This window comes from Pithys albifrons, chromosome 12 (genome assembly GCF_047495875.1).
Source record: "Pithys albifrons albifrons isolate INPA30051 chromosome 12, PitAlb_v1, whole genome shotgun sequence".
NCBI lineage: Eukaryota > Metazoa > Chordata > Aves > Passeriformes > Thamnophilidae > Pithys > Pithys albifrons.
In genome coordinates, this window is record NC_092469.1 from 9,870,001 (window position 1) to 9,895,519 (window position 25,519).

Here is a 25,519-nt window from a genome sequence, read left to right on the forward strand (position 1 = left end):
GGGCTAGCGATGCTTCACTCGCCTGCACCCTGAGTAAATTGTAGATGGATTAGCAAACCTACATTCACAGTATGAAAGGAGAAGAAAGGAGCGCTTGGAATTTCGAGGTTTGGTTTTGCAATTTCAGGGCATATAACACGAACTCGTCCTTGCCGCAGCTCACCCACCCTGTCTTTCTCAAGTGTGAAGCTGCTGCCAGGGCTGGGGACCCCGGAAAGGCGGGGGGGTAGCTCTATGCTAATATTATTATAGGGTTCTGAACCCTGAAGCACCATTACAAAACACACCCTCTGGGCAACTTACTCAGAACTTCTCGTCTAACCCTGTAAACCAGCCATAACCTAACACTAATACTAAAGAAGGGAAGGGGGAGGGCTTCTACAGATTTTTTCAGTAAAGCACATTGCTTTTCCTAGGAAACTGGTCGGTATTTTTAAAACAGAATAAACTTCATTATTCAGTTCTTTAACTTACGATAGCCGCGTAAACTAAACAAAAGCTTCACTTCCATGCCATAATTTCAAGCAAGATCCCACTTACTTCAAGGACATCCTTTAGCAACAGGCAAGGAAGCTGCTCAGTTAACATTCCTTTCTCACACTCCCACTGTCCTTCATTTGAAAACGATGTGCAAAATCAGATCAAAAGACTAAAAACAGAAGAAAACGGCTACTTTTGAAAAACATACTTGAGGTGGATTTGACCTGTTTCACTTACTAAAACCAAACAGAAAGATAGCGAACGTCAAAAGACGCAATCACACGAAGAGAAGATGGGAAAAATCCCTCTCTGCTTTCCCAGCAAGATAATTTCCATCTCAGCTTTCATTTTCTCTGCTCACTTTAAGAAGTTCCAAATTCTTTCACAGAAGGCCGATGAAAGACAAAACCCTAACGCTTCCCCACCTCCTACTCCAAACTTCGAGCGGAAGTGGGAATAATATCGTAAGAAAAATAAATACGTTTACTGAGATGAGAAAGGGCATTATGTTGAGGAAACGGCAAAACTCGAATGCACTCAAAGCGCGCAAAACTCAGTTAAAAACCATGTTGGCTCCCAAGACCTAAATGACTTTTAGGAAATGTTTCGAGGAGTGAGTGCTGATCTATTTGCTGGTGTCCGAAGCGGGCAGCCCCGGGATTTGGGAAGCCGGGTGAATACTCAGAAGTGAACCACAACAGCCCGCAAACTTTCCGCCCCGATTCCCATCGCGGAGCCCGGGACCTTTTTCCCGGTGGTCCCTCCGCGCAGCCGGGCGGCAACTCCGCGGGCCCGGGGCAGGCGGCACCGCCACCGCGAAGGGTCCGGCGCCGCCGCTTCCCCGAGAAGTTGCTGCGGGAAGTGCTCGGTGCTCCCGAGCGGCGGGGCCGGTCCGGGAGGCGAAGGGGCTCCGCCGCACCCGGTCCTCCCTTACCTGCCGACCAGAAGCGCTTCTGCGCCGCGGCGCCCTCCGCGCCTGTCGCCGGCAGATCCCCCCGCGGCCCCCCGGCTCTCGCCCTCTTCATGGCCACCGGGGGGCCGGAGACTGCGGTGGCGGGCGCAGGGAGGACGCTGCCCCTGCCGCCCGGCCACTTGTCGCCCCGCGTCCCAATACAGGTACGGCAGAGGCACGTTCCCTCCGCCGCCCGCAAGGCTCTACCGTACTCCTAGAAATCCCCCTGTTCCGGAGGGAAGGGAAAAAGGGGGTAAGAAAGGAAAAAAAAAAAAAGGAAATAAAAAAGATACTTCACATGGTCCCTCCGCAAATCCTGGCGGACACAAAGCCAGCGTTTATCCCTCGCTTACCAACTTGGAGGGGAGGGGGAGACGAAGGGGGAAAAAAATAAAACACAACCTCTGGGAAAGCAGATCAGCTTCCCGCGGTCCCGGAGTCTCCGCGCTGCGGCCCCGGTGCCCCTTTGAGGCGTGGAGACTGCGCAGAGCCCGGCGCGGCAGCGGCAGCTCCCGGGACGGGGCGATTCCCCCGCGGCCCGGCCCGGCCCGGCGAAGGCAACTTTTCCGCCTCCAGGAAGCTTGTGGTACAGCCGGAGGCCGGGGCTTCTGGGCGGCAGGGTAGCGTCCTCCGCTCGGCGGGACTGCGGGGGAGCGGGGGGTGCGGGAGCTCTGGGGTCCGCGGGGGGGAGGAGGGACGGGCGAGAAAGTGGGTGCCCGAGGGGGATTTTCCGGCCGTTTCGGGGGGACGGGGCGGGCAGCGTGTGTGGCCGGACGGGGCATCCGTCCCGCGGGGCTACGGGATCAGCCGCCCCACCACAGCCCCACTTTGTTTCCCAGAACCACGGGGCGCGGAGAGAGACGCAGGGGGCGCGGATCCATCTCCTGCGGGCTCAGGATGCCAGACCGCCCCGCTGGGAGAGGGCGGAGGGAAAACATCAAAAAACGGAAAGAGTTTAGAGTTTCGTTAAGAAACAGAAGAAACAAAACGCTGAGTTAAAAAAATTAAATAAACCCCAAGAACTTGGACCAAAATCCCAGAAGGACCCCCCCACATCTAACTCCGGGAGATCTTGCTGTCCCACACCCCTGTCCGGCGCGGTCCGGACTCACCACAAGGTAAGTTTATCTATTTCGTGTGTGTTTGTGTTAAAATGTTGCGAGGGAGAGGAAAAGAACTCACCATTTCGCTGGGATAACAAGGCCAGATCGGGGTCGGATTGGAAATGCTGAGGCTTCGCCTGCTTCCTCCGCGACATGCTGGCTCAAACATCAGCTGGGGCAGAATAAAAAATTACTAAAAAAAAATCTTCTCAAAATTACGGAAATCGAGCCTCCCCCCCCCAGCCTCCCCGATCCTCCGCGCACCGCGCATGTGTCCTGCTATAATTATGATTATCAATAATGCATTGCGATTAATCATAGAGAGGCTCTTTGAAAGGCGATTGGCACATGGCCAGCTCTATTCAAACCAGCTCGCCTTAATCAATTAGGCGCTGATTTGCTGGAGACCCTTGTCTCTCCGCCGCTCCCACCCAATGAGTCGATCCATGTGGCAGGAGAAGGGGCTGGATTTCCCCAAAGCTGTTTGGATACAGTTTAACCCTCTTAGCAACCAGCTGGAGCTGCATCGCGCCATCTCGGTTACTATAGGAATGTATCTCCCCTCGCCCCTTCCTCCAGCCCCGACGGGCTCCCTGCGCCTCCCTCCCTCTTTCCCGCAGCTTTACGCTGCATTTCACTTTTTTCTTACTTTTTTTTTCTCTTTTTTTTTAAACCTCCCCCCGCCTTGCCCGCAGTCCGAACTGGTGGAGGGAGGAGGGCAGGGTGAGCGATAATCGATCGGGGGAGGAAGCACGGCTGGGGGCGGGCAGCGGGGAGCAGCGGCCCCGGAGGGTCGGCTCCGCACCCGGCAAGTGCCTGCAAGGAGAGAGCCCCGGCCCCGCTCCGGCCGCCGCCGGCCCCGCGCGCTGCCACTCGCTCCGTCCCGCTGCAGCAAAAAGTTTAGGGTGGTTGGGTTTTTTTGTTTTGTTTTGGTTTTGTTGGTTTTTTCTTCTCTTTCCCTTCCTCTTGTCCCTGCATTTACAAATAAAGACCCATTTCGCCCTCTCCCAGCTCTCCCCGTCCGCCCGCCCCCCGCAACTCCACTTCTCTTTCCATATATCACGGCCCGAGGGGTGCTGAAAATAGGAAGGGTTTGTTTTTTACCTCACACATTCCCAGGACAATTAGGGCGCCGCTGGTAGCGGCGGGCGGACCAGGCGGCCGCTCCGCCCCCGCGCCGCGCGGGTTGGCTGCCCCCGCCGTCAGTCCGCACGGGGTGCGCGGTGCGAGCGGCGGCGGCGGCGGCGTCGGGGCTGGGGGTGGGCGGTGCGCCTCGCTCCGCTCCCCCTCCCGCCCCACGGTCGCCTCCGCTTCCCCGGCACCCCTCCCGGGTAGTTTCTGACTTTTGTTTCCCTCTTGGACGCGGGAGCGACGCGCATATGCCCGCCGGAAGCGCCCCGGGCCACGCCGAGCCCGGCGACGGAGCGCGGAGCGGAGCAGACCGGCCCGCGGTGCCGCGCAGGGTCCCGGGCCGGCCGTGCGCGCAGGCGGAGCCTCCGCAGGCGGGACGGCCGGGCTGCTCTCAGTGTGGCGCGGCGGGGCTGTCCGGGGCCCCTGCGCTCCATCCCTTGTCTCTGGTCCCGAACACTCCCGGCACCGGCACCCTGCGAGCGCTGCGCTCGTGACTTGGGACACATCACACGCCGAACTTTTACGCCCGTATGTTAATTCCAGTGGAGGAATGTCTGAAAAAACTGTCACGTTCTCGAAATAAAAAGTTTACCTTAAAAGAGACTACAGACAACGCTATTTTTAATGTCTCGTATATCCAACGCTACACGTACGCTATGGGTAAATGGCGAGTGTTCCTCTGAGCTCCACTCTCCGCGCCCCTCCGCGAGTCACGCTGCTCCTGGCACGGAAAGTTAGTCTGTAAAATAAGCTGAACCGGCAAAAGCGGCAGCGCAGGCTGTTTCCCTCCACCCTGACCCATCTAGTGCTCTCTCCTCCTACTGCCCCCGCTGGATTATTTACTCTTCTATAGAAGCTACTCCTTTTTCCCGTATTAATATTAACAAACTCTCTGTAAAAGCAAGAGGCTGATCAGATACAACTCATTTCAATTTCAAATGAGCCGGTAAAACCTAGAGAGTGAGCGAGAGAAGGGAGAGAGGGACAAATCTTCTCATTCGAGGAACCGGCTCACTGGCGTTTTCTTCTCATTATTAAACGAAGGAGACTGTAAAACGTTTACGAAGAAGGGTGGGGGGAAAAACAGCCGCAAAAAAACAACCAAGCAAACGCATACGAACCGAAAAAGCCTCCCAGGTGCCACTCCAATATTTAGTTAGCGTTGCAAAGTGGTCATTGACGCTTCCTTTCATTTCTGCACAGGGCGAGCCCCCTCCCTCCCCGCAGCTTTCAGTACAGTACATTTTGAGAAAAAGACAAACGAAGCTATCAGCGGGGATGATGTTGAAGAATGAAGATAATAATGTTGCTATAGGTGGTACTTCACATGACATTATTTTTCACTGAATATTTAAAGAGATGTTTCGGCAGAGATGGATACACTCAGCGCAGGCAGTCACCCTCCTTACCCTGAGACAGTGGGAAAGAAACCGAACCTGAACGCACAGAAGCGGACACGTTACCCACTGGTAGCCACACGCAGATGCACACAAAATGCCTATGCGGACCTATTGCATATTTGTGTCTGTATTTCTAACTATATCAATCACTCTTCCTGCGGTTTCTAAGCTAGACGCTCTCCCAAAATTATTCGCGTTTACAATTTCATTATACTTTTGCCGACTAAGCTTGAGACAAATTTCTCCAGACGCTCAGTTCCTTTGCTTCGTGGATGGAAAAGGGCGGCCGTGGACCGGTAATTAAAAAGCAACAACAGCAACAACAAGAAGAAAAAGAGTGGTTTAAAGAAAAAGAAATTAATCTGGAGAAAATAAGTTTTGCAACTTTTTTTTCGTTTCTCTTCTCTCTAGTGCTAAAGCGGCGCCTGGTATTTCATCCAGGACCGGTTGATTATTTATTGTTTGTTTTCCTCTCCTTCGCTGGGGGCCGGGAGGGGTGGGGAAAGGGTGGGGGCAGAGCTGCAGTTCCAGGGCTAGAAAAAAACCCGGTCTTTATTGTTGTTGATAGCAATACATCAATTAAACGTCATTGTCTCTAACAGAAGTTGTGAGAGTTCACAAGCGTAAATACTCTGATCTCGGATTTTCCCTCTCGAAGCTCCAAATGACAGTGACATATTTTTCCCTTCCCACCACACCTTGGAGATTTTTCCACCCTTCGGATTATTCTTTTTAATGGAGGTGGGAGGCTTTCTAATGTGCTTCAATGCAAATCAGCCTGGCTGCAAGACACCCGTGGTGGGATCGATCTCCAGTTCATTGAGATGAGCACTGAAGGGAGATGGTAAACAGGGGATAATTTGCAGTTCATTCTGCTGAGAGATGATTCCAATGAGATGCATCACACTAGACTGGATTATTGTTACTAAGGTTTGAGATCAGACACAACACCACTACCACGGTAGTGTTAAAAGCTGCACGATCCCCTTATAGTTATAATACACCGTTCGTAGCAGGAATAGGGGGAAAATCCAATTGGTTTAATATTTTGTGTACATGCCCCTCGACCCTCCCGCCCGAGCCGCTCGGGGCTGGCGGCAGCTCCGCAGCGGAGACAGCCGAGGGTCGGGCAGCCCAACCTGCGGCTCTGCGACGGCCCCGCTGCCCCGCACAGAGGTTCCGCACAGCCGGAAAAGAGCTGCCCCCGCTAGCCGGGCCACTCGCATGGTCACCCTGCCAAAACACCGGCTCTCCAATTAGCAGGGCGCCTGATCTTCTTTTATTTTTTTTTAGCTCCTTCTCGTCCTCTTCGTTTTCTATGTTCTCATTTTGCCTTTATTTGAGCTGAAAAAGCTACACTGCACTAGAGTTCCGAACGGCGCTGCAGCTGACCTCGTAAGTTTCCCGTTTGTCAGCTAACGCAGGTTACATATATTTTAGAAATGTGTGTAATTAGGGGCTTCCAGATGCTGCAGTCAGCTGGGAACTTGGCTTTACTCTCCGATGTATAATAAAGTTTTGAGACAGTCCTGGGGCTCAGCTACCCCGGGGCAGCGAGCACCAGCTCCACGGAATTGTTTTATTATCAATAGCCTGGATCACGCTACTCACTATGAACATTGCAAGTCCTGTGACTGTGTGGGTTTAGGTACGACTAGTTTTGTGGACATGCTGTCAGCTTCCCCCTTCCTTGCTCTCTTTTCCTTTTTTTTCTTTTTTTTTTCTTTTCTTTTTCCCACTCCTTTCTTTTTAAAGTCATTTCTTAATGGCAATTCTCCAGGGGAAAAGGAAAAAAAAAAAAGGGAGGGGGCACCAGAATTGAATCCTTCTCCATTACTACTGACAACTAATAATTGATCATTGCTCACAAACACAAGCTTTTAGCCGCATAATTGAATCGTAAGCAATACGGGTTGAGCCGAAGGAAAAGGGAAAAAAAAAAAAAGAAGGAAAGAACATCTTGTTTTCTCTCCCCTAAATCCCAGAAAATCTCAGTGATGGAGACTCCTCGGCCCTCGAGATAAAAATGACTAATGTCATAAACAGCCAACGTGGGATTATTTAATTCAATTCTTCTTTACACATTTGCTGCCTTTTGTTTGACCTGATGGCCGGCAAATTTTTACACCTAGCTGTCCCTTTTGAGTTTATTGATGAAGGTGCTTCTGAAATGATTATTAAGAGATTTACAGCCATCACTACCCACCTACGGGAAAAGTAGTAAAATCAATCCCTCAATCAATCAGACCCCTCTGTGCATATCTTTTTAATCTGCACTTTTAGCTGTTTTATTACAGCACGAGCATTAAATATGTTTGTTTCAAATTTAACACGAATGCCTCAGAAGGACTCTGTCAATTTAGACATAAATCATGAAGTAAACAAGCTGGATGGAAAATTCTCTTACTTGGGCAAGAGAGTTAAAACTCAAGGAATAAAAAATATCCTGCATCAGTGTATATAGGTGACTATGCTGCATGTACAGCTCACAAGGCAGGAAAACAACATAGAGAAAGATAAATACGCAGCACTGCAAAAGCTTTCCATACACTTTTACATGACTAGAGAGTGCTGGTAATTACAAATACTCTCACACCCTAAAGTCTCTTGTTATTTCCTCCATTTGATTTCTTTTTATATGAGAATATAAAGTTTTAAAATAAGATTTTTAAAAAAATTAAATACCATACACTCAAAAAAATTTCTTGATTTCAATATTATTCATCCCAAAGTATCACTCTAATGTACTTTTTTAAGGCTAAAGATATATTAGAGGGAATTTCAGGTAGGCTGCCTAAGTCAGAAAACTTTCCAATTAATTTGTTACACAGTGGTCATCAGGTATGGACAGAATGAGACTATTAGCTCTATAGAGAACCAAGAATTTTATTTGGTGCCACAGGGGAAGTTTTCTCTGCAAGCCACATGCCTTTGCATCTCAGTTTATTTTTTTTTTTAATTTCCTAGTGTATCACAGCCATATAAAGCCACCATGTGGCTCCACCAGAAAACCAGAAGTTTAGAAATTAAGTGACAGAGATTTCTCCAACCCTAGATAAAACAAAAATTAAAAACCATTCTCGGTTACAAAGACATCTTCTACAGACATATCGTGATGTCTCTGATCACAGAAATAACTATGGATAAGACAAGGGCGGGGGGGGGGAGATAAGAGAAAGAGACACTGAAATATGTGCATGTCAAAAGAAGATTCAAGGAAAAATATATCTGATACTGGATGATGAGCTATAACTAGCTATATCAGTCTAGATTTCCTCTAAACATCTTGCTTTAAGAAAAGTGCCTTTATGCAGTATGAAAACTTCACAGTCTCAATTGGTGTGCATCCAGGTTATCTATCTATGAGAGTTTTAGTGTTATTAATAAAATATCATAGGTATCATTTCTTTGTCAAAAAACTATTTTAAGTAGTATAAAATATGAAGGTGGGAGCCATTAAAAAGCAAATAATGAAGGAGTAGGACCAAGGAATATATTTCCCAGGATATTTAAGGAAAAGTATGTATTCTTTAAAAAGTGTTCCTTTAGGACTTGCTTACCTTTGAATCAAAATTACACAAAAATTCTACAGTCTGTCAAAATGCAAATACAAGGCCAAAATTTCACATGATAATTTCCTCTGAAATAGAAACTACAGATGATTTTCTACAAGGTAGTCATCTAGCAAAGTAAGAACTTGTTGGCACAAAAAGATTTTTACTGTCAAGGCAGATTTACAGAGTGTGCATTTTTATTTACATTTTAAGGTTTCATTTTAAGCTGGAGAATATGTAGCAATTAAAGAATAAACATGCTTCAAGCCCCAGGGGAAATGTTGCCTGTAGAGTCCCAAATTTCTTGCCTAATGAAATGAACCTGACATATTTTTGATTCGAATACAGTGGAAGTATTTGTAAGTACAAGCATTTTGTTTGCATAATATTGAGGTGCCCTGATTAATTCATGGTGTTTACAACGTGAAAATTGTCATGCTCTCTGCATCAACACAAGAAACTGGCCTGGCAGCCACTAGTTGCAATAAAGTAAATGCTTCATGAATAATGTTCTGCTTTCCATGCCTGAGCTAAGCAGAGTCCTCCCCATCCACCTTTTGCCCCTAGTTTGAGCCAGCCTGTTAAGAGAACTGGTCTGCAATGGTACTATGCAGTACATATCTCTCTTGAGTGCAAATATGTTCCCTCACAGACGTACACATGCACTATCTGGGTCCTGTGGGGAGCCCATTTCCTCATGGAGCAATCTGATCCCTTCAGCCACATTTTTGCAGCTTTCTTCCCATTAGTGATCATATAATGTTCAGATGGCAACAATAGCCATTACCTACCTCAAAAGGTAACTCCAGGAGTTTCTGATTTCTTAGAAGAATTCTGCAGCAGAAAAGAGAGGAAAGAATTGAGCGCTGAGCTGCCAGCCAGCTCTACTGAACTATCAGCAGATACTACATCAGTGACCCAGAAAGAGCCTTGAAAACTACTGCTTCATAAACCCAAGATCACACAGCTACCACCTAGAAAATGAGACTCGCGGTTTCCTTATGTAAGAAAAGCTCAAATAACAGGATTCAAAGAACAATCCTTAAAAAGAGACTTAAAAGACCCTTCCTCAGAAATCCAGAAACCAGATTTGGGGTTAGAAAAATTGTTTCCATCCTTCACATGCTTTATATAGTAAGCTTGGACTTTCATCCTGGCTGTACAAACTATCTCTTGAATCTCACCCTGAGTTACGTAATCTGTATTTCGGTCCTTCTTCACAGAACTTCAAATTCTGTCTCAAATGGAGTGTCCAAGGCTGCAGAATACGTCTATTTGCATGTTATAAGCAGCTTTCTGAAGACTAGCTGGCTCTCCCCAGGACTGTACACAATCATTAAGCTCATCTGAGCTTGCTCCTAGCCACTGACACTCTAGAAGTACTGACTGAATAAGAATCTAAAGCTTGAGTAAGTTTTAGATAAAACTAAAGGCATTTAGTGCAAAATCCTACATGCAAAGACAAAGGTAGCCTCAGTTTGTAATGGTTCAGCAATTCAACCATGATTGTATCACATACGTACTGCAACAGGCAAAGTAAAACAGGGAGACTTATACTTGACCATAAGACAACATGCTACATTTAGGAATAACTTCAGTCAAACACCAGTTTTTTCGGTTGTTCCACTTCCATTTGTAAAGCTCAGGGATACGTCATATGCTCACTTCTGAGACCATGAAAATCTACTTTTTGTCCTCAGAAGTTTGCAATGCAAGCGCCTAATCCAAAACTTGACTGGTGCCATTCATCCTTGTGCAGAGAGCAGAGCATTGACAGCATAGCAAGAGCAGTGTTTCAGTCTAGAACTGCACCTGAGCAAATTCAGAGCAGGGGCTAACTGTGATGATGGAACACATTTCTGACCACCGTTTGCCACAGCCTCACGCCTGGAAGTCATTGTCCCACCAGCTGAGCCGAGGCAGTTGGCACGGGCAGCTCTACCAGTTTGTATTGCCTGAGCATTAAGAGAAACGTCTGCATGACATCCTCGTCAGCTAAGGACGGAAACCTCCTGCATGGGGCAACAATGCGTGGTACGGTAACTTCCTAAACTGTTCCAGCTGTTTGCAAATAAAGCATGCGTCTAAACACCCAGTCTATGCAAACTGGTTTCTGAGAGGAGCTGTATTTGTGCGAGTGTGCCAGATCAGGCCCATTACTAAATTCAGACGAGTGTAACAAGTGTTACATAGAGAAAAGATTTAGAGAAGGCACCAGTGACAATGATTAGCATGTAAATCTCATACCTCTGACTAAGAACTCTCTCTTAATATGTTTAGTTGACAGTTGCATACCTTTGGACCCCCATACATTTTAAGAATGAAGTCACATGTTCTGTTTCTCAAGTTTACTCAACCTGGCTCCTTTCGCTATTGAAGCAGCTTCCATTTTCATGCTGCACAAAAGCAATGCTATAATACACAAGAATAACAGTTTAATGAAAACATAGGGCCAAATGCATTAGAAATATACTGAATTAAGTGGAATAAAGAAAGGATAAATATGGTTCATTCACTCTTCCAACTTCAATACTGTCGCCTCCAACACTGTACATATAATCTCACAACACAATAGCATTGCTGCGCTTATTCTGTTCAAACAGGACCATTCACTTTCTCTTTATTTCACTCCTCGAACTTTCAAACAGCAAAATTCAATTTCAGGCAGCACTGCTCTCAAAGGGCTGCTAGACCTGCTGCTCCTTTGCCCCACTGCTGACAGATAGCTCTAAAGTGGAAGAAGACCTGCCGGTGTTCAGCGTTGGGTGCAGGAGCAATTAGGTAAACTCAGTGCAAAGGTAAAAGCGAGATGGCCGTGAGCCTAACGGGGGAGGGATGGGGACATCTGCATTTCGGGCCAGCACTGCCACCAGCAGCCCCGAGGAGTGCGCAGCTGCCCAGGGCTGCAGAATGTTCACTAACACGTTCCTGTGCTCGCCACTGTACCTTGGGAGGGGCCTGCGTTTAATGTCTTGCCTAGAGCAACAAAATCCTGTACCGGGTGCTGATTGCCACGTTCAGGGAAGCCTGCAGGAACTGCTTGCTGGTGACTGGGAAAGCACTCACTGCTTCTCGAAGCAAAACAACTATGACATTTTAGGAGTACAGCTCCTTAAACCACCTGTTCAAATCTGCTAATCACGGGTAATCTTGGCTCTTCAAGGAGATTACTCAAAGTCAATAAATATACTAAATAACCAAATAGAAAATGAATACTGGTGATTTGCATCCCCTTTTTTTTATATATATCACACAATCTTTTTGTGCAATAATTGTAACCAGTAGCACATTATGTAAAGTTCTCACAGCGCTGACTCTTCTTTCGGAAATTAAACGTAGAATATGCTTTATATTTCTTATTATTCTTCTTCCTTATTATCATTCTCATAAAATCAGTCAAAGTGATACTTGAATAACTAGAAACAGCCAGAATTTAATCTGGTGGAATTAAACACAAGTATATCAGTCCTGGAAGTGTATCTGCTTAAAGGAGCTATGCATCACTACAGAGAATGCAACATTCTGTGCCTGAAGCTTTGGCATGTATCCATAAGCTTATACTAATTTCAGTGCAGAAAGCTGACATTTTGGAATACTGCTTGGGAACACACATGTTACAAAACAAACAAACAAAAAAAGTTACAAAAATTGAACTTAATTGAAAATACTTTCATTTTATGGTAAGCTATATTCTAGATGTTTACACTGCATTCAATAAATATTAGTCATAAACCCCAGATTTTGCTAGGCCCAAGATTTTTGGAAAATCAAAGTGTTATCCCGAATTTTGTACCCTTTTAATTGCCAATCCAAGTCCCCATTTAGATAGGGAAGTCTTCAGTGGTGCAGCCATACAGCCAAGGGCCAAAACTGCCTGGGAGGCACCTGGCCTCAGTGCACCACTGCTCCTGTTTGCTGTGGATCCCATGGTTTCAGGGTAGCCAGGAGGTTTGTGTGTAAAGCTTGTAAAACCCTAGAAGAATACAAAGGATATTTTATTAAGCTTCCCTTAAAGGATTTTTTTTCAAACCTTGTGGATGTTACTGGGTAGGGATTTAGTCTATCCAAATGAAACCAGTTGCACTTTTCAATACAGAGAGCACAAATTTATCAAGTGGCTCAGCTGCAATGTGTTCAAGGTTCCTTGAAATTGAAAGGTTGGATCGCATGATCTTTGGAAGTCTCTTCCAGCCTGAGCTATTCTGTAATTCCATAACAGGGTAATATGATTTTATATGGAACTGTGTTATGTGTATACTTGATGTTCTATTATATCTTTCAAAATAAAATAATCAATACAATTTGGACTTTATTGTTGAAAGAATGAAGTTGCTTGACTGACACTTGATAGTGAACTAATTACATAAGAAGCTCTGGATCTTTTTTTACTCTTTCTCTTGGAAAAGGGCAAAAAAATCTGGATTTGTTCTGAATAAAATTGCAGTACTGCAGGCTAAAACTTTCCTTCTCAATCTGAAAACTTTCCTTCTCAATTTAAATTCATTCTAAATTGTTACGCTTTACAAACTTCCAAATGGGATTCTAATTGTTGACAGACATTTTACATTACATGTGTCTATCACTTTGATTTAATATGCATTTTCAATGAAATTTAAAAAAGGCCTCTAAGGTGGCAATTTAACAGCAAGACATGCTGTGAATTTTAGATATAAAAAATATCTAGTTTTCCAGGATTTTTTTGTACATGTGAAAATGGCCTTCCAGAAAAAAAATCAGAGAATGTCTGTATGGCTGAATTATCAGAAGATAAATATCTCCAAGAACATTGCCTACTGTTTTAATCAATCACAGCCATTGGAGGCAAACCACATTTTACATTTATTCAGGATTTCAGTAGTGCACTTCAAAAAGTATTAACCATGAAAGAAATAGAATGTATTTGGAAATCCTATGTCTGCTTTATTACATCTCATGACCTGATTTAATTTTCTTCTACAGAAAACCCACATTGAAATGTCTGTAAGTAATAGGTACTTCTTGTCAACTTTGATAAGAGACATTTGAAAGGAATTCAAAATGTATTCTGAAAGATAAGAGCAAAACTACCTTTTCTATGTCCCTAAGAGTGGAAACCAGCCCTAGGAGAACATACAAGCTACAGAAGAGACCTGTTCTAAATCAAGTCTATTTTTGAAATCTTCAGAACTGTAGTTAATACATAAACCCTAAGCTATAGACATTGACAGCACAGTGGGAACTACTCTGTATCTTTTACTTAGAATTTGTAAAACAAAATATTAGTGACTTTTAAATACTTGAATTTTCTTCATAACTTTAAGACAAACATCTTAGCTTCGGTTTATTTCATATAAATAGGTTTAGATCATCTTGTTTTAGTGGTCCTGCAGGGTGTCCCAAAACCTACACTTGATGGCAAGAATAAACATTCATTAAACTTCAAAGGTTGCCAAAAAGTCTAGTTATTTTGATTTAGGGGAATAATTTAAATTAATCCCAATGTTTGTGTAGAAAATATGTAATGTAATCCATTTCTCTGTCTCCAGCTTCAAGTCACACTGGGAAACAAATACTGCTTTACTAATATTACCTGTTTTGAAAAACTGGGAGGAAAATTAATACTTCATATATGTTGTTTAAGAATTCTGGTTTAGTGACATTAAGAAACAAATATTACGATACACAACTGTGTACTTATATCTCCACATAACTGCTGTTAAACTGACACACTCAATGGAGCTCTTCAGTGGGAGTAGTAAAACCAGATTTTATGTTTGTTTGTATATACATATATATATGTAATCTTTTTAACAAAAGAGTCAATTACTCTTTTTTTGAATGGCTTTCTGCCTTAGCACCCCAACTCAGCTGATGCTATTGTGCTACAGAAAACGCATGGACACCTTTCTAACACATTATCTCTTTTTGCTGAGCCCCTTTTAAAATTTGGGAGAAACTTTAGTAGGATCAAGAGCTTGGTTTAAAATTATTTTTTGCTTTCAAAGTAATACACTCTTCAGCTGAAAGAAGTGTGTAGAGCATATTGTGTCAGAGGCACTGAGGAAAAAAAATAAAGGGAGGGAGAAACTCCACTATTGTAAATCACTGTAATGCCACTGAGGCCAATTTAGACTAGCTGAGGTTGTGGCCTAATATTTGTGCTGAAATGTTGCAGCTATAGCTGTATCACTGAGCTGTGTAAATATTTGTTGAAAGCTGACTGTTAGGGTGCAAGGGGTGGATTGCTCATCAGCAAATAGTGAGGACCCTTGTCTTTTCATGTCTCTTAAGGAAACCTTCTACATTTGGGGGCTGGGAATTTTGCCTGAGTACATATATGATCCTTCTTACTTTGTGCATGGATCATACTGTGTGCAGTGGCACAGTAATTTTAATCTGGACTTTTGAACTGGCACCCGTCTGACTGTCCAGCGCTGATTCATGCCATGTACTGTACATGAATGACCAGTAATGTTTACAAAATGAATTAGCCTGACTCCAACTCTCCAGTCAGAAAGTAATCAAAGTGAAGAGCCAAGCTATTTCTGAAATTCCAGCTTCCCTAGCTAGAAACTGCATGCTCTCTCTAGTCAGCATATTAATGTAAAATGTACATTTTCAATACTGGAGGACAATTAATAACAGCAGTGATTCTGAGCAGTTGTCAGACATTAACTATTCCACCCCCAAACTGGTCTTGTGTGATGGGCAAATCTGACTGCAGCATATGATACAGAGGCAGAAAATATCTATAAGTGATTATTCTACAAGTTTTAGTGTGGTTCTTTTTGGTTCTTTCTTCTCCTTCTAAAATTCCAGTTAACATTTTATTTCACTTCTTCCAAAGTCAAAACATGTATTCATAGACACACATTCAGGAATCTTCTTATGCAAATATTTTTAGTAGGGCTATTCAGAACTGGTATCCCTAAAATCTTGGAAGCTCTGGTTTATTTTCTCATCAACCATCCTAATTTAAACATTCAGCAACAACAGAACTATCTTCAGAATTGTCTCATCCTATAAAACCCATCAGCCTTCACCAGATTTAACATAAAAATTATTATCAAAGAAAACAATGTTATTTAAGAATTTTGTTTGGGACAGTCTGAAACTCAAAATGTATCACTGAAATTTCCCTCTGAAAATGAGCCTCCTAGTCTGAAAAGCCGACTTCATATAAAGCTGGAGATGTCTCAGAGCCAAATTGTTTGCTTCTGTAAATGGTTAGAGCTCCACAGAGGGATGATATGAAATAAGGCTCTGTTGATTTTACAGCAGAGCATCTGAACCACTTCCCCCACCCTCATCAGTTAAAGCAAAATTAAAATAAAAATAAACCCCAGTTAGCATGTGAGCTTTTCATTTGATGCAAATTGGCATAACTCCACTGAATATCTGACTTAAGCAGAGCTGTAACAGGACTTACCACCAAGAAGATCTGGGCCAGGGTATTTTAATGGTTATTTCATGTAGGTGGGTGAGAACCTGATTCTTCATCCTTATTCAGGCTGAAAATCAGGAATGCACTACTGAGCTATAGATCAGTGGAGATTGATTGTTTGAAGGGAGGGAGGCTAAAGTGTCTCGGTTATTCCAAAATTAGCAACTGCTAGTGTGGTGTATAGCTCAGGCCAAATGACAAGTGACCATGATGCTGCCCAACACCTCCCCACCTATATCATAGCTGCATCCAGCCCCTGTTGACTTTTATTTCCAGAATAAACTTGTAAATCCAGTATTGGTAAAAATAAATAACGTCTGAATAAAATAGCTCAGCAGGATATCTTAACATTACCTAAAAATCAGAGGTTAATAAATAGTTAAATTTAGCTGTAGCTTCTCTTTAGGAATTTGAACATAAGACAATATTTTCATCTTTTGTTATCTCAGGGTTTCTACAGGAGCAGAGAGAATTTCATCGGTGATGTTTCTACACTTTATAGGATTATGCCTTTGTACTATTACCCATCTATACACTTATCTAACATGTTATCATCTGTATGAAAATAACTATCAGTCCCTTCAGCCCACAGCAAGTATCAATAGGAAGAATGACAGGGGCTAGTTTGAACACTTGAAATGGTTTATTTGTTGCAATCCTGTGCACAAGATGTTTATCAGTAAGCACCAGACAGCCATGCAGAAGAAGGAGCCTTAATTCTGTCTGAGACAGCCTCTTATTGCTATTGATAGTTAGCATCAGTGTCCAGTCTGAGAAATGGAAGTGCTGCAGGCAACTTCAGTCAAGACACCCTATTGATCTACTGCTTCCTCTGCATCCCTGAAGCTAGAAAAGAAAAATAAAAAGGGGAAGAAAAGCTTGCTGTATAAGGGGCAATGCAGCAGTCTATGACTTGCCATCATTCAAAGGGGTGTGTATGTGCATGGATATTCCTGATATTCAGTACCTTAGACAACTGTAAATCACATGCAGAGCCATGATAAATGTAAATGTCAATGTGTTGGAAATGTCCTTTATATAAGAGGTGTCACTAGAACTACATTTTTAGCATGAAACATTTTTGCTGCTTTTTATTTTTCATTGACTTATTGTGCTTCTGTTATATCCTGTCTAACACAATCAATCTAAGGCATAATATCTGAGAGTCCTATTCATAAATAATACATATTTGGGTCATTTTCATTTGTATTCTACAATGAAGATTTACAAGCCAGAAACAAAACAAGAAACAATGTGTGGAATGCTCTTATTCAGTGGATAAGAATATATTACTGTGATCAATTAATCTGCTTTTCTCTGCATTAGGTGGACATCTTTATGGTACATCCATAAGGGTTTATAACTTGGAAGAGACAGAATCAGCTCTAAGGCTCTAACATAAAATGTCTGTACTCAGAAAAGACAAACTTTTCCAAAGTTTTTTGTTGGGTTCCCCTCTACCCCCTCACCCCCCCGGAAATGTGTTAATTTTGGCCAACTCAACCACAGCAATGACCTATCTATCAACACAATATATTACTCTGCCCTATATATTTTCTCTCATGTTAAATGAAACAAAAAATTGACTGCAATAATTCTGGGGATTTCTATAGTGCCGTTCTTCCAAAGATAGCCACATTTTACTACAAACGACACAAATTCATTCTACAGGAGGGAACACTGACACACAGAAAGGTCCCAGGTCAGTATTTTCAGGTAAAAGTTACTAGGCAAAGTTAAGTAAAAAGAAATAAAATCTGTGCATATAAACTGTAGGAGCAACAAGAAAGGTAAAAGGAAGACTTCAATTGGTATTAGTATACAATATAAGAAACTGCAGTCACATGTCAGAGGAGCAGCAGTAATAGCCCAGATACTTAGCAACTTTGCCTGCACATAAGAAGCAAAAGTAAGGGCTTGGTGAGTTAAAATCAACCAGAGCTACTTTAGGATGGAAAATCAGAATATTCAAGAACTTTGCAGGTAATATAAACAGCTGGGGAAAAGTGGGGGTGAATGGAGTGAGTGTGGACAAGGCTGGTCACTGTGACAGTCCCCCTATTTGTCTCAAGCACCCAGAGAGGCAGGTTGTGCTGTGCTTAGGGTTTCAGACTCTGGTCTTCAGAGAGGGGTTACTGTACTAGATTTTCAACTCTGGAAATTTGCTAGAAGTGCACCTCAGATAAAAACTGAAATGAGTTTTGCAACTACGGCAAAAAAGCAATTTTACATTTCATAGGCCTTTTAAACCCCTTTTCAATAGAAAATAAAAATAACAGTAGAGGGAAAAAAAGACTACATTTCCATTCCCATTTTTATAGTTTGACGTTGCAGATGTTTCTGGGTCAGAGGTCAGCATGTCTTTAGGTGTCAAAAGATGCAATAACCTGAGTCAAGAATGGCCCAGTCCCCAGACCCATGACTGTGTGCCAGAATATCCCCACCTCAGAAGCTTGCTGGCAGCAATGTGCTCCAGGTGTCTTACACTATGCAGACCTGGTAGTCATTTTAATATTTTCCATGCTCATGTAAATGGACTTGATGTGTGTTCATCAAATGTGGGAAAATCCCACAGATTTGTGTGCCATCTGTTTATAGGTAAAAGGTCTGCTTTGCTGACAATTTAGTACAAAATCCGAACACAGAATGAAAGCAAGAACACTTTTGTTCTAGTTTGGTTTTATAAATCTGAAGCTTAATGTCATATCAAAACCGTAACAAAGTTCAAAGGTTCATTCTGTTTAGAGAGCAGTATTGTCCTTCTTAGATTCATGGATATTACCTGAACCTCATGGAGCTCTTAAACCTGCGCCACGTGGCCACAGCTTGCAACTTAATGAAATCCTGAGCACACACAGGAGCCAGCAGGATGTGGAAAGGGTGCAAGGGCCATAGCTTAGGCAGCTGGATATCTGCACTGGTGCTGTGGACCAGAAGCCTCCATGAAACACTAGCTGACAGCATTTCCACACTTATGGTTGGCCTCAGGTGAGAAACTCAAGCAGAAGTAAAACTAGAAAGGGTCATTTTGAAAAAGCATCACCTTATTTTATTTGACACCCAATACTGCATTTGCATTTTTGTTAGAATTAAAGCCAGGTTTAATTCAATTAATGCAGTAGATGCCAATTAAAGTGTCCATCTTCATTATTTTGGCCTGTTTTAAACCAGACTGTTGGACAGAAGGCAGTTATGTCTGAAGTTCTGAAAGCAACTATGATATTAAAAGGAAGGCTGCAGTCACAGTGATTTTCAGCATCAGTTGATAAGACATTGACCAGTCATCACAAGAGGAATTTGAGACCTTTCTTGTCCTTCACTCCATGTGGAACATGCACTTCTACTTTTCTACAGAGAACTGATAACCAGACTTGGGAAATTTATACCTGAATATAAGTCAGACATTTTCAAAAGATGATGTCAAAGACTGCTTTAAAAGAGTATTTTCATTACACCCACTGCAGAGTGAGTCTTGGGTGAAAGAAGAGTTAGTGCAGGTGGTGGAGGAGGAAAACATCAGAAGAAAATAAACTCATAATCAGATACAGACAATCTAAAATCTTAAATGTGATTCAAGGTAAATTGGAAGGATGCTATATCATCAAATGCTGTTAAACCATCCAATACAACCTGAGGAGAAGACAGAACAAAATCTCTGTAGAGATATGCTCTGGATGCTCAGTGATGTAGGTCAGTATATCTCCACTGGGATAGACTCTATTGCTTTTCATGGGCTTAACCCTGCTTCTAATGGCCCAAAATAGATATTTTAACCTTTCCACCAGCATTGTACTGAGGTGTAAAAGTTGAGAAAGAGAGTTTGAAAGTGCCTATGGTCTGTTAATTAGGAAAACAACCAGTTCCCTGCAGTATAATCTAGCCCATTTGCCAAAAGAGACAAGTTTATACATTCAATCAGAAAAGTGAAACTCCTCCAGTAATGTGGCCAAGACATTTACTTTGAAAATTGAGGAATCTTATTTTCAAGGTCAATCTGAGGTTTCCTGGGTTCAGACTAAAATACTTTGTAGGGCCAAAGAAATATTTACTGGGTTCTAGGGAGCAGGGAGTAGATGTGTAATTTGAACATATTTCAAGTCAGTCTGGGAGGTCTTCTTGTTTTTATATATTTGTGTCTCCTCAGACAAACTTTTTATTTTTTATTTTTTTTAAAAATTGGAAGTGAAGAAAATGATGACATTTTTTACTAGTACATTTCAGTTGGGTCATATCCTGCGTTGAAGCAGAGAATCTGCATTATTTACACCCTTTCAAGAATGTATTTCTGTCTATCATACGAAACTATATAGTCAAATTTGTCCAAGGGCTGCCATTCCTTGTGTTAAACTAGAAGGAGTTTCTGTGTAAAGCAATTTGCTTTTTGTAACCTTTGACAGTGGGAGTGTTGGGAGGATGACATTATGTGTTGTAGGGCTAATTCTAGGTGGAGCTTCATAGGCAGTCCTGAATTAAGCAGCAGCATTTTACAAATGAGCTCCAAAATGAGTAGGTGATTGGAAGATATGCTACTGCATCTTGGAGATTAACATCCAAACACAGAAGCTATCACCTAGCCCAGCAATGGCAGTAAAAGGGTAAGAGAAATATTCAAGATTATCAATCATATTTAAAAAAAAAACAAAAAGAAAATAAAAAAGAGAGAACTTCTTACAGCTGCCAAGGGAACTTGGGAGAATTAATGTGTTGATGTCAAAAAGACTGAGAAGGAGTGAAATAGGACTACAGTGATTGCCAGAATCTTACTTGCCTGGAGAGATAACACTGGACATTTAGTTTAACCAGGCAGGTGCCAAGGATCTTCTTGATGCTATGAAGTCGCTTTCAACCATAAGAATGTACAATGACCCCCATCGTCTGGTAGTTTCTATGATTTCAGGATTGCTCATTAAGCCAGAGAAAGCTCCACTGAGGTGTGATGACTTGAAAACAGACAGGAGCTAAAGAATCAATGTTTTAAGTAAAACAGCAATTATAAAAAGATCTACAACTCCTTCCATGTAATCAGGCAAATTACCAGGAATGGCATAAAGCACCTAAATTGGAGGAAGAGTGGAGGAAGGGGGAGTAGAAGAAAAAGAAGGTCCCTTGGGAGATATCTGATAGGATGCTTGGACTGTGTAGAGGGCAAAAGGTTAAGTGAAAATGAGATGAAGGAATGATCAAATATAGTCAGATCAGAGACAGTTAAATAAAGGAAAGTGCTAACCTAAGATAAATGTGAAGAAACCTGCTTGTGCTGAGTGTGTTGGTGTAGCTGTTCTTCAGCAGTTCAGTAACAGGAGAGGAAGAATTCCCAGTTTCCAATCCACACCAGTACTAGCTGAAGTATTACCCAGCAAAGAAACAGAAGGGATAAGGATATAGGTTTAAGATTCCTCTCTGCTACTGCAATAGTGTATAAGGATATTAAAGGGCTTCTAATTACATCTACACTTTTTGCAGGTCCCTTTTTACTGCTGGTGTGATATAAAACATTCTTAGTGATGAGAGAGACAGGCCTGTGCCATCTGTGGTTTTGGACAGCAAGAAAGACGCTGTTTAAAAGTATCAAAACAGAAATACTGAGAATTATTCAAAAGCTCCAAACTCTGTTGGTTGGCTGATGTTTTCATGGGTTGAAGAGTTCTCATTAGGAAGGGTTTCCATACAAACAAACAGCGTGGCTAAAAGAACTGCATAATGTGAAAAACAAATGTTTGGAATACAGTCTATATAAAATTTCATCAAATACTTTGATAAATCTCCTTTCTTAGCCTACTCAACAAAAAGGGCTTGGGATCACAGCACCAGGAAGCTCAAGTCCGGAAATGACTACAAGTATTTTGTTCAAAAGCCTTTGGTGTCTTGCAGCCTTCGAGTGTTTCTAAGAACAGCCTTAAATTTCTAAACGCCCAGATGAAAATTCTAATTATTAGAAAAAATAATTTAGAGCTCAATAATTTTTATGTTTCCTCAGGAGCTTAATTGACATATACAATTATACCTGGGAATTAGGATGTTGGGGCTTGAACTCATCTGCTAGGTGCTAATACCTGGGGAATACCCAAACAGGATTTCTGAAAATAAATTTTTGTGCTCTCAACAATTTGGGTGTCAGAACTCTTTGAGGTGAGAAATTGTGTGTTCTCCACAAAGAGTTTGGTTAGTTACAGAATTCACTGTATCTTGGTGAACTGAGGTTGAGCAATATTTCTCCTCCAGGTAGCTCGGCTCGTTGAGATGCAGAGTGAAATGCAGACTGAGCCGGCGACAAGAGCCTGTGAACTGCCAGCCTTTGGGATGACAAAGGGCACAAAGATGGGTGACGCCAGCCAGGTGAATGGACACTGAGAAACACAGCAGGGGCTGGGAATTGCCGACTTTTCTGATAACAAAAGAGTTGAAGACGAGTGACGCCAGCGAGGTAGATGGACACGGAGAGTGAGGCAGGAGCTGAAGACTCGGGAGGAAGAGAGAGACTTGCGTGCGGGGACACTGTGAGGGTGAAAAGGTGTAAAAGCCCAGAGGTTCCTTGGGCGAGGGTCATTTTTGCAGGCGCCAGCTTGGGCTGTTTGTGCGTTACAGCGTCGTGTATAAATGGTTTTATGGAATTTTAGATATCTAGACTGCAATCGGAAACCTGGGGTTGAACCGGTAAGAAAACCTGGTCTGACTGTGTAAGTGGGGTGTGTGGGGAGCCAAGCGGGACCGCCGAGCCCCGGGAGCCGCCGCGGCGAAAAGGCTTCGTGTCCCAGGAGCGGAAAAGTCTCTGAGCCCGGAGTGCCGCTGCCAGAGAGTCTCGTGAATGGTCGACTGGGTAGTTTCCTTAACACTTCTTAATGGAGGGGACTAACGCAGATCCCACACATATTTGTCAATCCTAACCTACAATGAAAGACGTCTTGAGTCTGTAAATGAGGAGTTTCAAATGAAAGAGATGGTTGAAGCATTTTGACCCTATTCAATCGAGGTCAGTTTCCCCTGAATTATACCTGTTTCCTTGTCTAACATTTTAGATACCTTCCAAGTGTCTATCGACAGAGTTCATAAGTGGCATTACACAATGAAGAAAAAAGAAAGCTGCTCACAAAACTCCCTCTTTCCCCATGTGTTAAAAAGCAGAGTTCCCGAGGAAAGGACAAAAGAGTGTTTGGGTCCCAGTTGTATGTGTCTATGGGAAAGGAGTGGTGAAATGAGGCCAACAGCTCCTGGAAACGGGGAGAGGAGGGAAGAGCACAAATCAGCTTTATGAGCCAGCAAATGATGGATGGCTAAATGCCAGCTGAGAGCAATACACAGACTGGGGTTTGCATTGTTGCGATTATTAAAGGTTATTTTACTTTTAATTTTTTGTGGTAGGTGTTCCTACTCCTTCCTTACAGAAACCCTTGATTTTCACTTGCTAGATACTTAGATGCACTTGTCATACCCAAAAGGTGATTTCAGTTCTCGGATGCCAGGAAACCTTTCTGCTGATCAAAACACAGCTGCACACGCTCACTCGATCTATTCATGGGTGCCACAAGACTAGGGTTTGTCTGTCTATACCTGTGAAAATAGATATAATTAAAATAACAGATATAATACATATATGCAAATCCAGATGCTAAAAATGACTAATAGTAAGACAACGTCGTCATTTGCCAAACCATATCAAATCCAAATCACTTAAGCAATATGCAGTCTACACTTGGACTACTGGTACTGCAGTGATAGCAACACCCTCTTAGTCTATTTTATTTTACATTGAGCTTGTTTTTTTAATGAAAGATACTAAGGAACACAAATTTTAAAACATTTTAATTAGATTTTTCCAGGCTATCACCTCTCTGCAGCCTTTAAAAAGCTCTTTCCATTATTTTCCACAAGTTGTTTGAACATACGATGTCAGATCATAAGACTACATGAATGGCTATTCACTGGACACTGGTTTTAGTATTGGAACAATAAAGGAGCAATTTTCTATCTATATAAAATTCTTTCAATGTAAGAAAGGGAACAGAATATTTTCTTATCAATAACGTTTTTATTAATTACAGAAATGTATATCAACCCCTTTAGTAACAAATAATAGAGAGGCAATATCTTCAGTATGCTTTATTATATTAATAGATTTTGTATTACAATTTTACCTTCCTCACTTTGACATTTATTTCTCCTTTAATGAGTCAAAATGCCTAGCCAAGAGCTCTTGGCTTTAAGTACAGTTCTTAACATCAGCATATTAACTGTCACATTTAGGCTAATAGGCTTAACTTATCTGTTCGAGATCTCTGTCGAAAAAGATCCAAACACCCCCATTTAAAAAAATTGATGTAAATGGAAACTTCCACTTTAGTGGCCCTGAAAGACAATAATGCTGTTTCATCATAATCTGAACATTCAGTATTACGGTTTTGCTGCCAAATATCCCAAATATCTCTGATAAGTGTCTCTTCTTGCAATAAAAGATACTGAATAAAAAGCAGTTTAACAGAGATTTTGAAGTCTTGATTTGCAACAGTTCATTCTGAACCCTTCATTTTATTTCCTTTTGTATTGTGCAGACAAACAATTGTAGCTTTCGTCATGAACTCCAGCAGTACATTTTAGCAGACTGAGCTTAAGCACATGCAGATGGGTGTAACATCATTTTTTTAAAAAAAGGATATTAAAAAGCCAACTGTAGGCAAATTAATGTAAAAATGAAGGAACATTTTTTCATAACCATGGATAGTTGTGAATAGTTTCAATGGACCTCAGGTTTGTCCCACAAATAGAGATAAAACAATTGCAGATTTGAGTATTTTTGAATTCTCACTCTTAAATCACATTCATGTGAATCACACTATCAATGGACAGGAAATCATCAATGGAAATATACAGCTGATATGGTCTATTTTTAAGAACAATTTTAGAATCAGTTTCCTCACTATGACCATTTTAATGGAAGGAAAGAAAACGATCTACCTGATATTTAAACTAGAGTCCTCTCCTTTTCCTCTCTCTTAATCCAAAGTAGTTTTGCAAGACTTGGGTCTTCTGAAAAAACAATTGTGACAGATTCTCTGTATATACCCTTATTTTTCCCTACTAGAAGTAGGGTACATACAGTGGTTATCTGTGGCTTTACTCTTTGCTCTTTGGTGACTGAAGGGTTATTTCCACCTTTCTCAGTGACACAGGTCCAGAGCTCACAGTTCACAGGAGTGTACCTTGCTGGCTCAAAGGTACTTTCCAGTGTCACAGACATGCCCTCCTGAAGACTGGGTCCACTAAAGTGTTTCTGATGTTTTTCACTGATTAAGGTATTTCTGACTTTTTTCTTGTGAAACCAGGAGATAACATTTGCTTGCTTCCCTGTTTGCCTGTATGAGGAAGCAAGAGAAAAAAGCATAAATTTAAGAGAAATGCCACATGAGATAATTCCATCTGCCTGCCTGATTTGACATTTTCAACTCAATTTCTCAGTTTACTGATGAATGATCCAGCTCTTC

The 25,519-nt window shown here is 42.3% G+C and overlaps 1 protein-coding gene and 2 long non-coding RNA genes across 6 annotated transcripts in view; 1 reads left to right on the forward strand and 2 right to left on the reverse strand.

Annotated features, from left to right (window-relative positions):
* SALL1 (spalt like transcription factor 1) overlaps window positions 1–9,707 on the reverse strand; it is a 22,687-nt gene extending 12,980 nt beyond the window's left edge. The window contains exons 1-2 of one of the 4 annotated variants that reach the window (XM_071567889.1): window positions 9,412–9,707; window positions 2,615–2,707 (exon numbers count right to left, since the gene is read on the reverse strand). In XM_071567889.1, the coding sequence (XP_071423990.1) occupies window positions 2,615–2,690 (76 nt within the window). In that variant the 5' untranslated portion in view covers window positions 2,691–2,707; window positions 9,412–9,707. Of the gene's footprint in view, window positions 1–1,834; window positions 2,033–2,614; window positions 2,708–2,799; window positions 2,959–3,184; window positions 3,584–9,411 lie in introns of those variants that run through there. The other 3 variants (XM_071567891.1, XM_071567890.1, XM_071567892.1) reach the window with 3 other exon arrangements.
* On the forward strand, window positions 1,828–24,406 carry LOC139677693 (uncharacterized). Its single transcript, XR_011698905.1, has 3 exons — window positions 1,828–2,018; window positions 2,272–2,550; window positions 22,266–24,406. It is a non-coding gene; the product is annotated as an uncharacterized lncRNA (long non-coding RNA).
* The window catches only part of LOC139677690 (uncharacterized), a 30,675-nt gene continuing 29,211 nt past the window's right edge, over window positions 24,056–25,519 (reverse strand). The window contains exon 4 of the long non-coding RNA XR_011698903.1: window positions 24,056–25,390. This is a non-coding gene — a long non-coding RNA (uncharacterized lncRNA). The remainder of the gene's footprint in view (window positions 25,391–25,519) is intronic.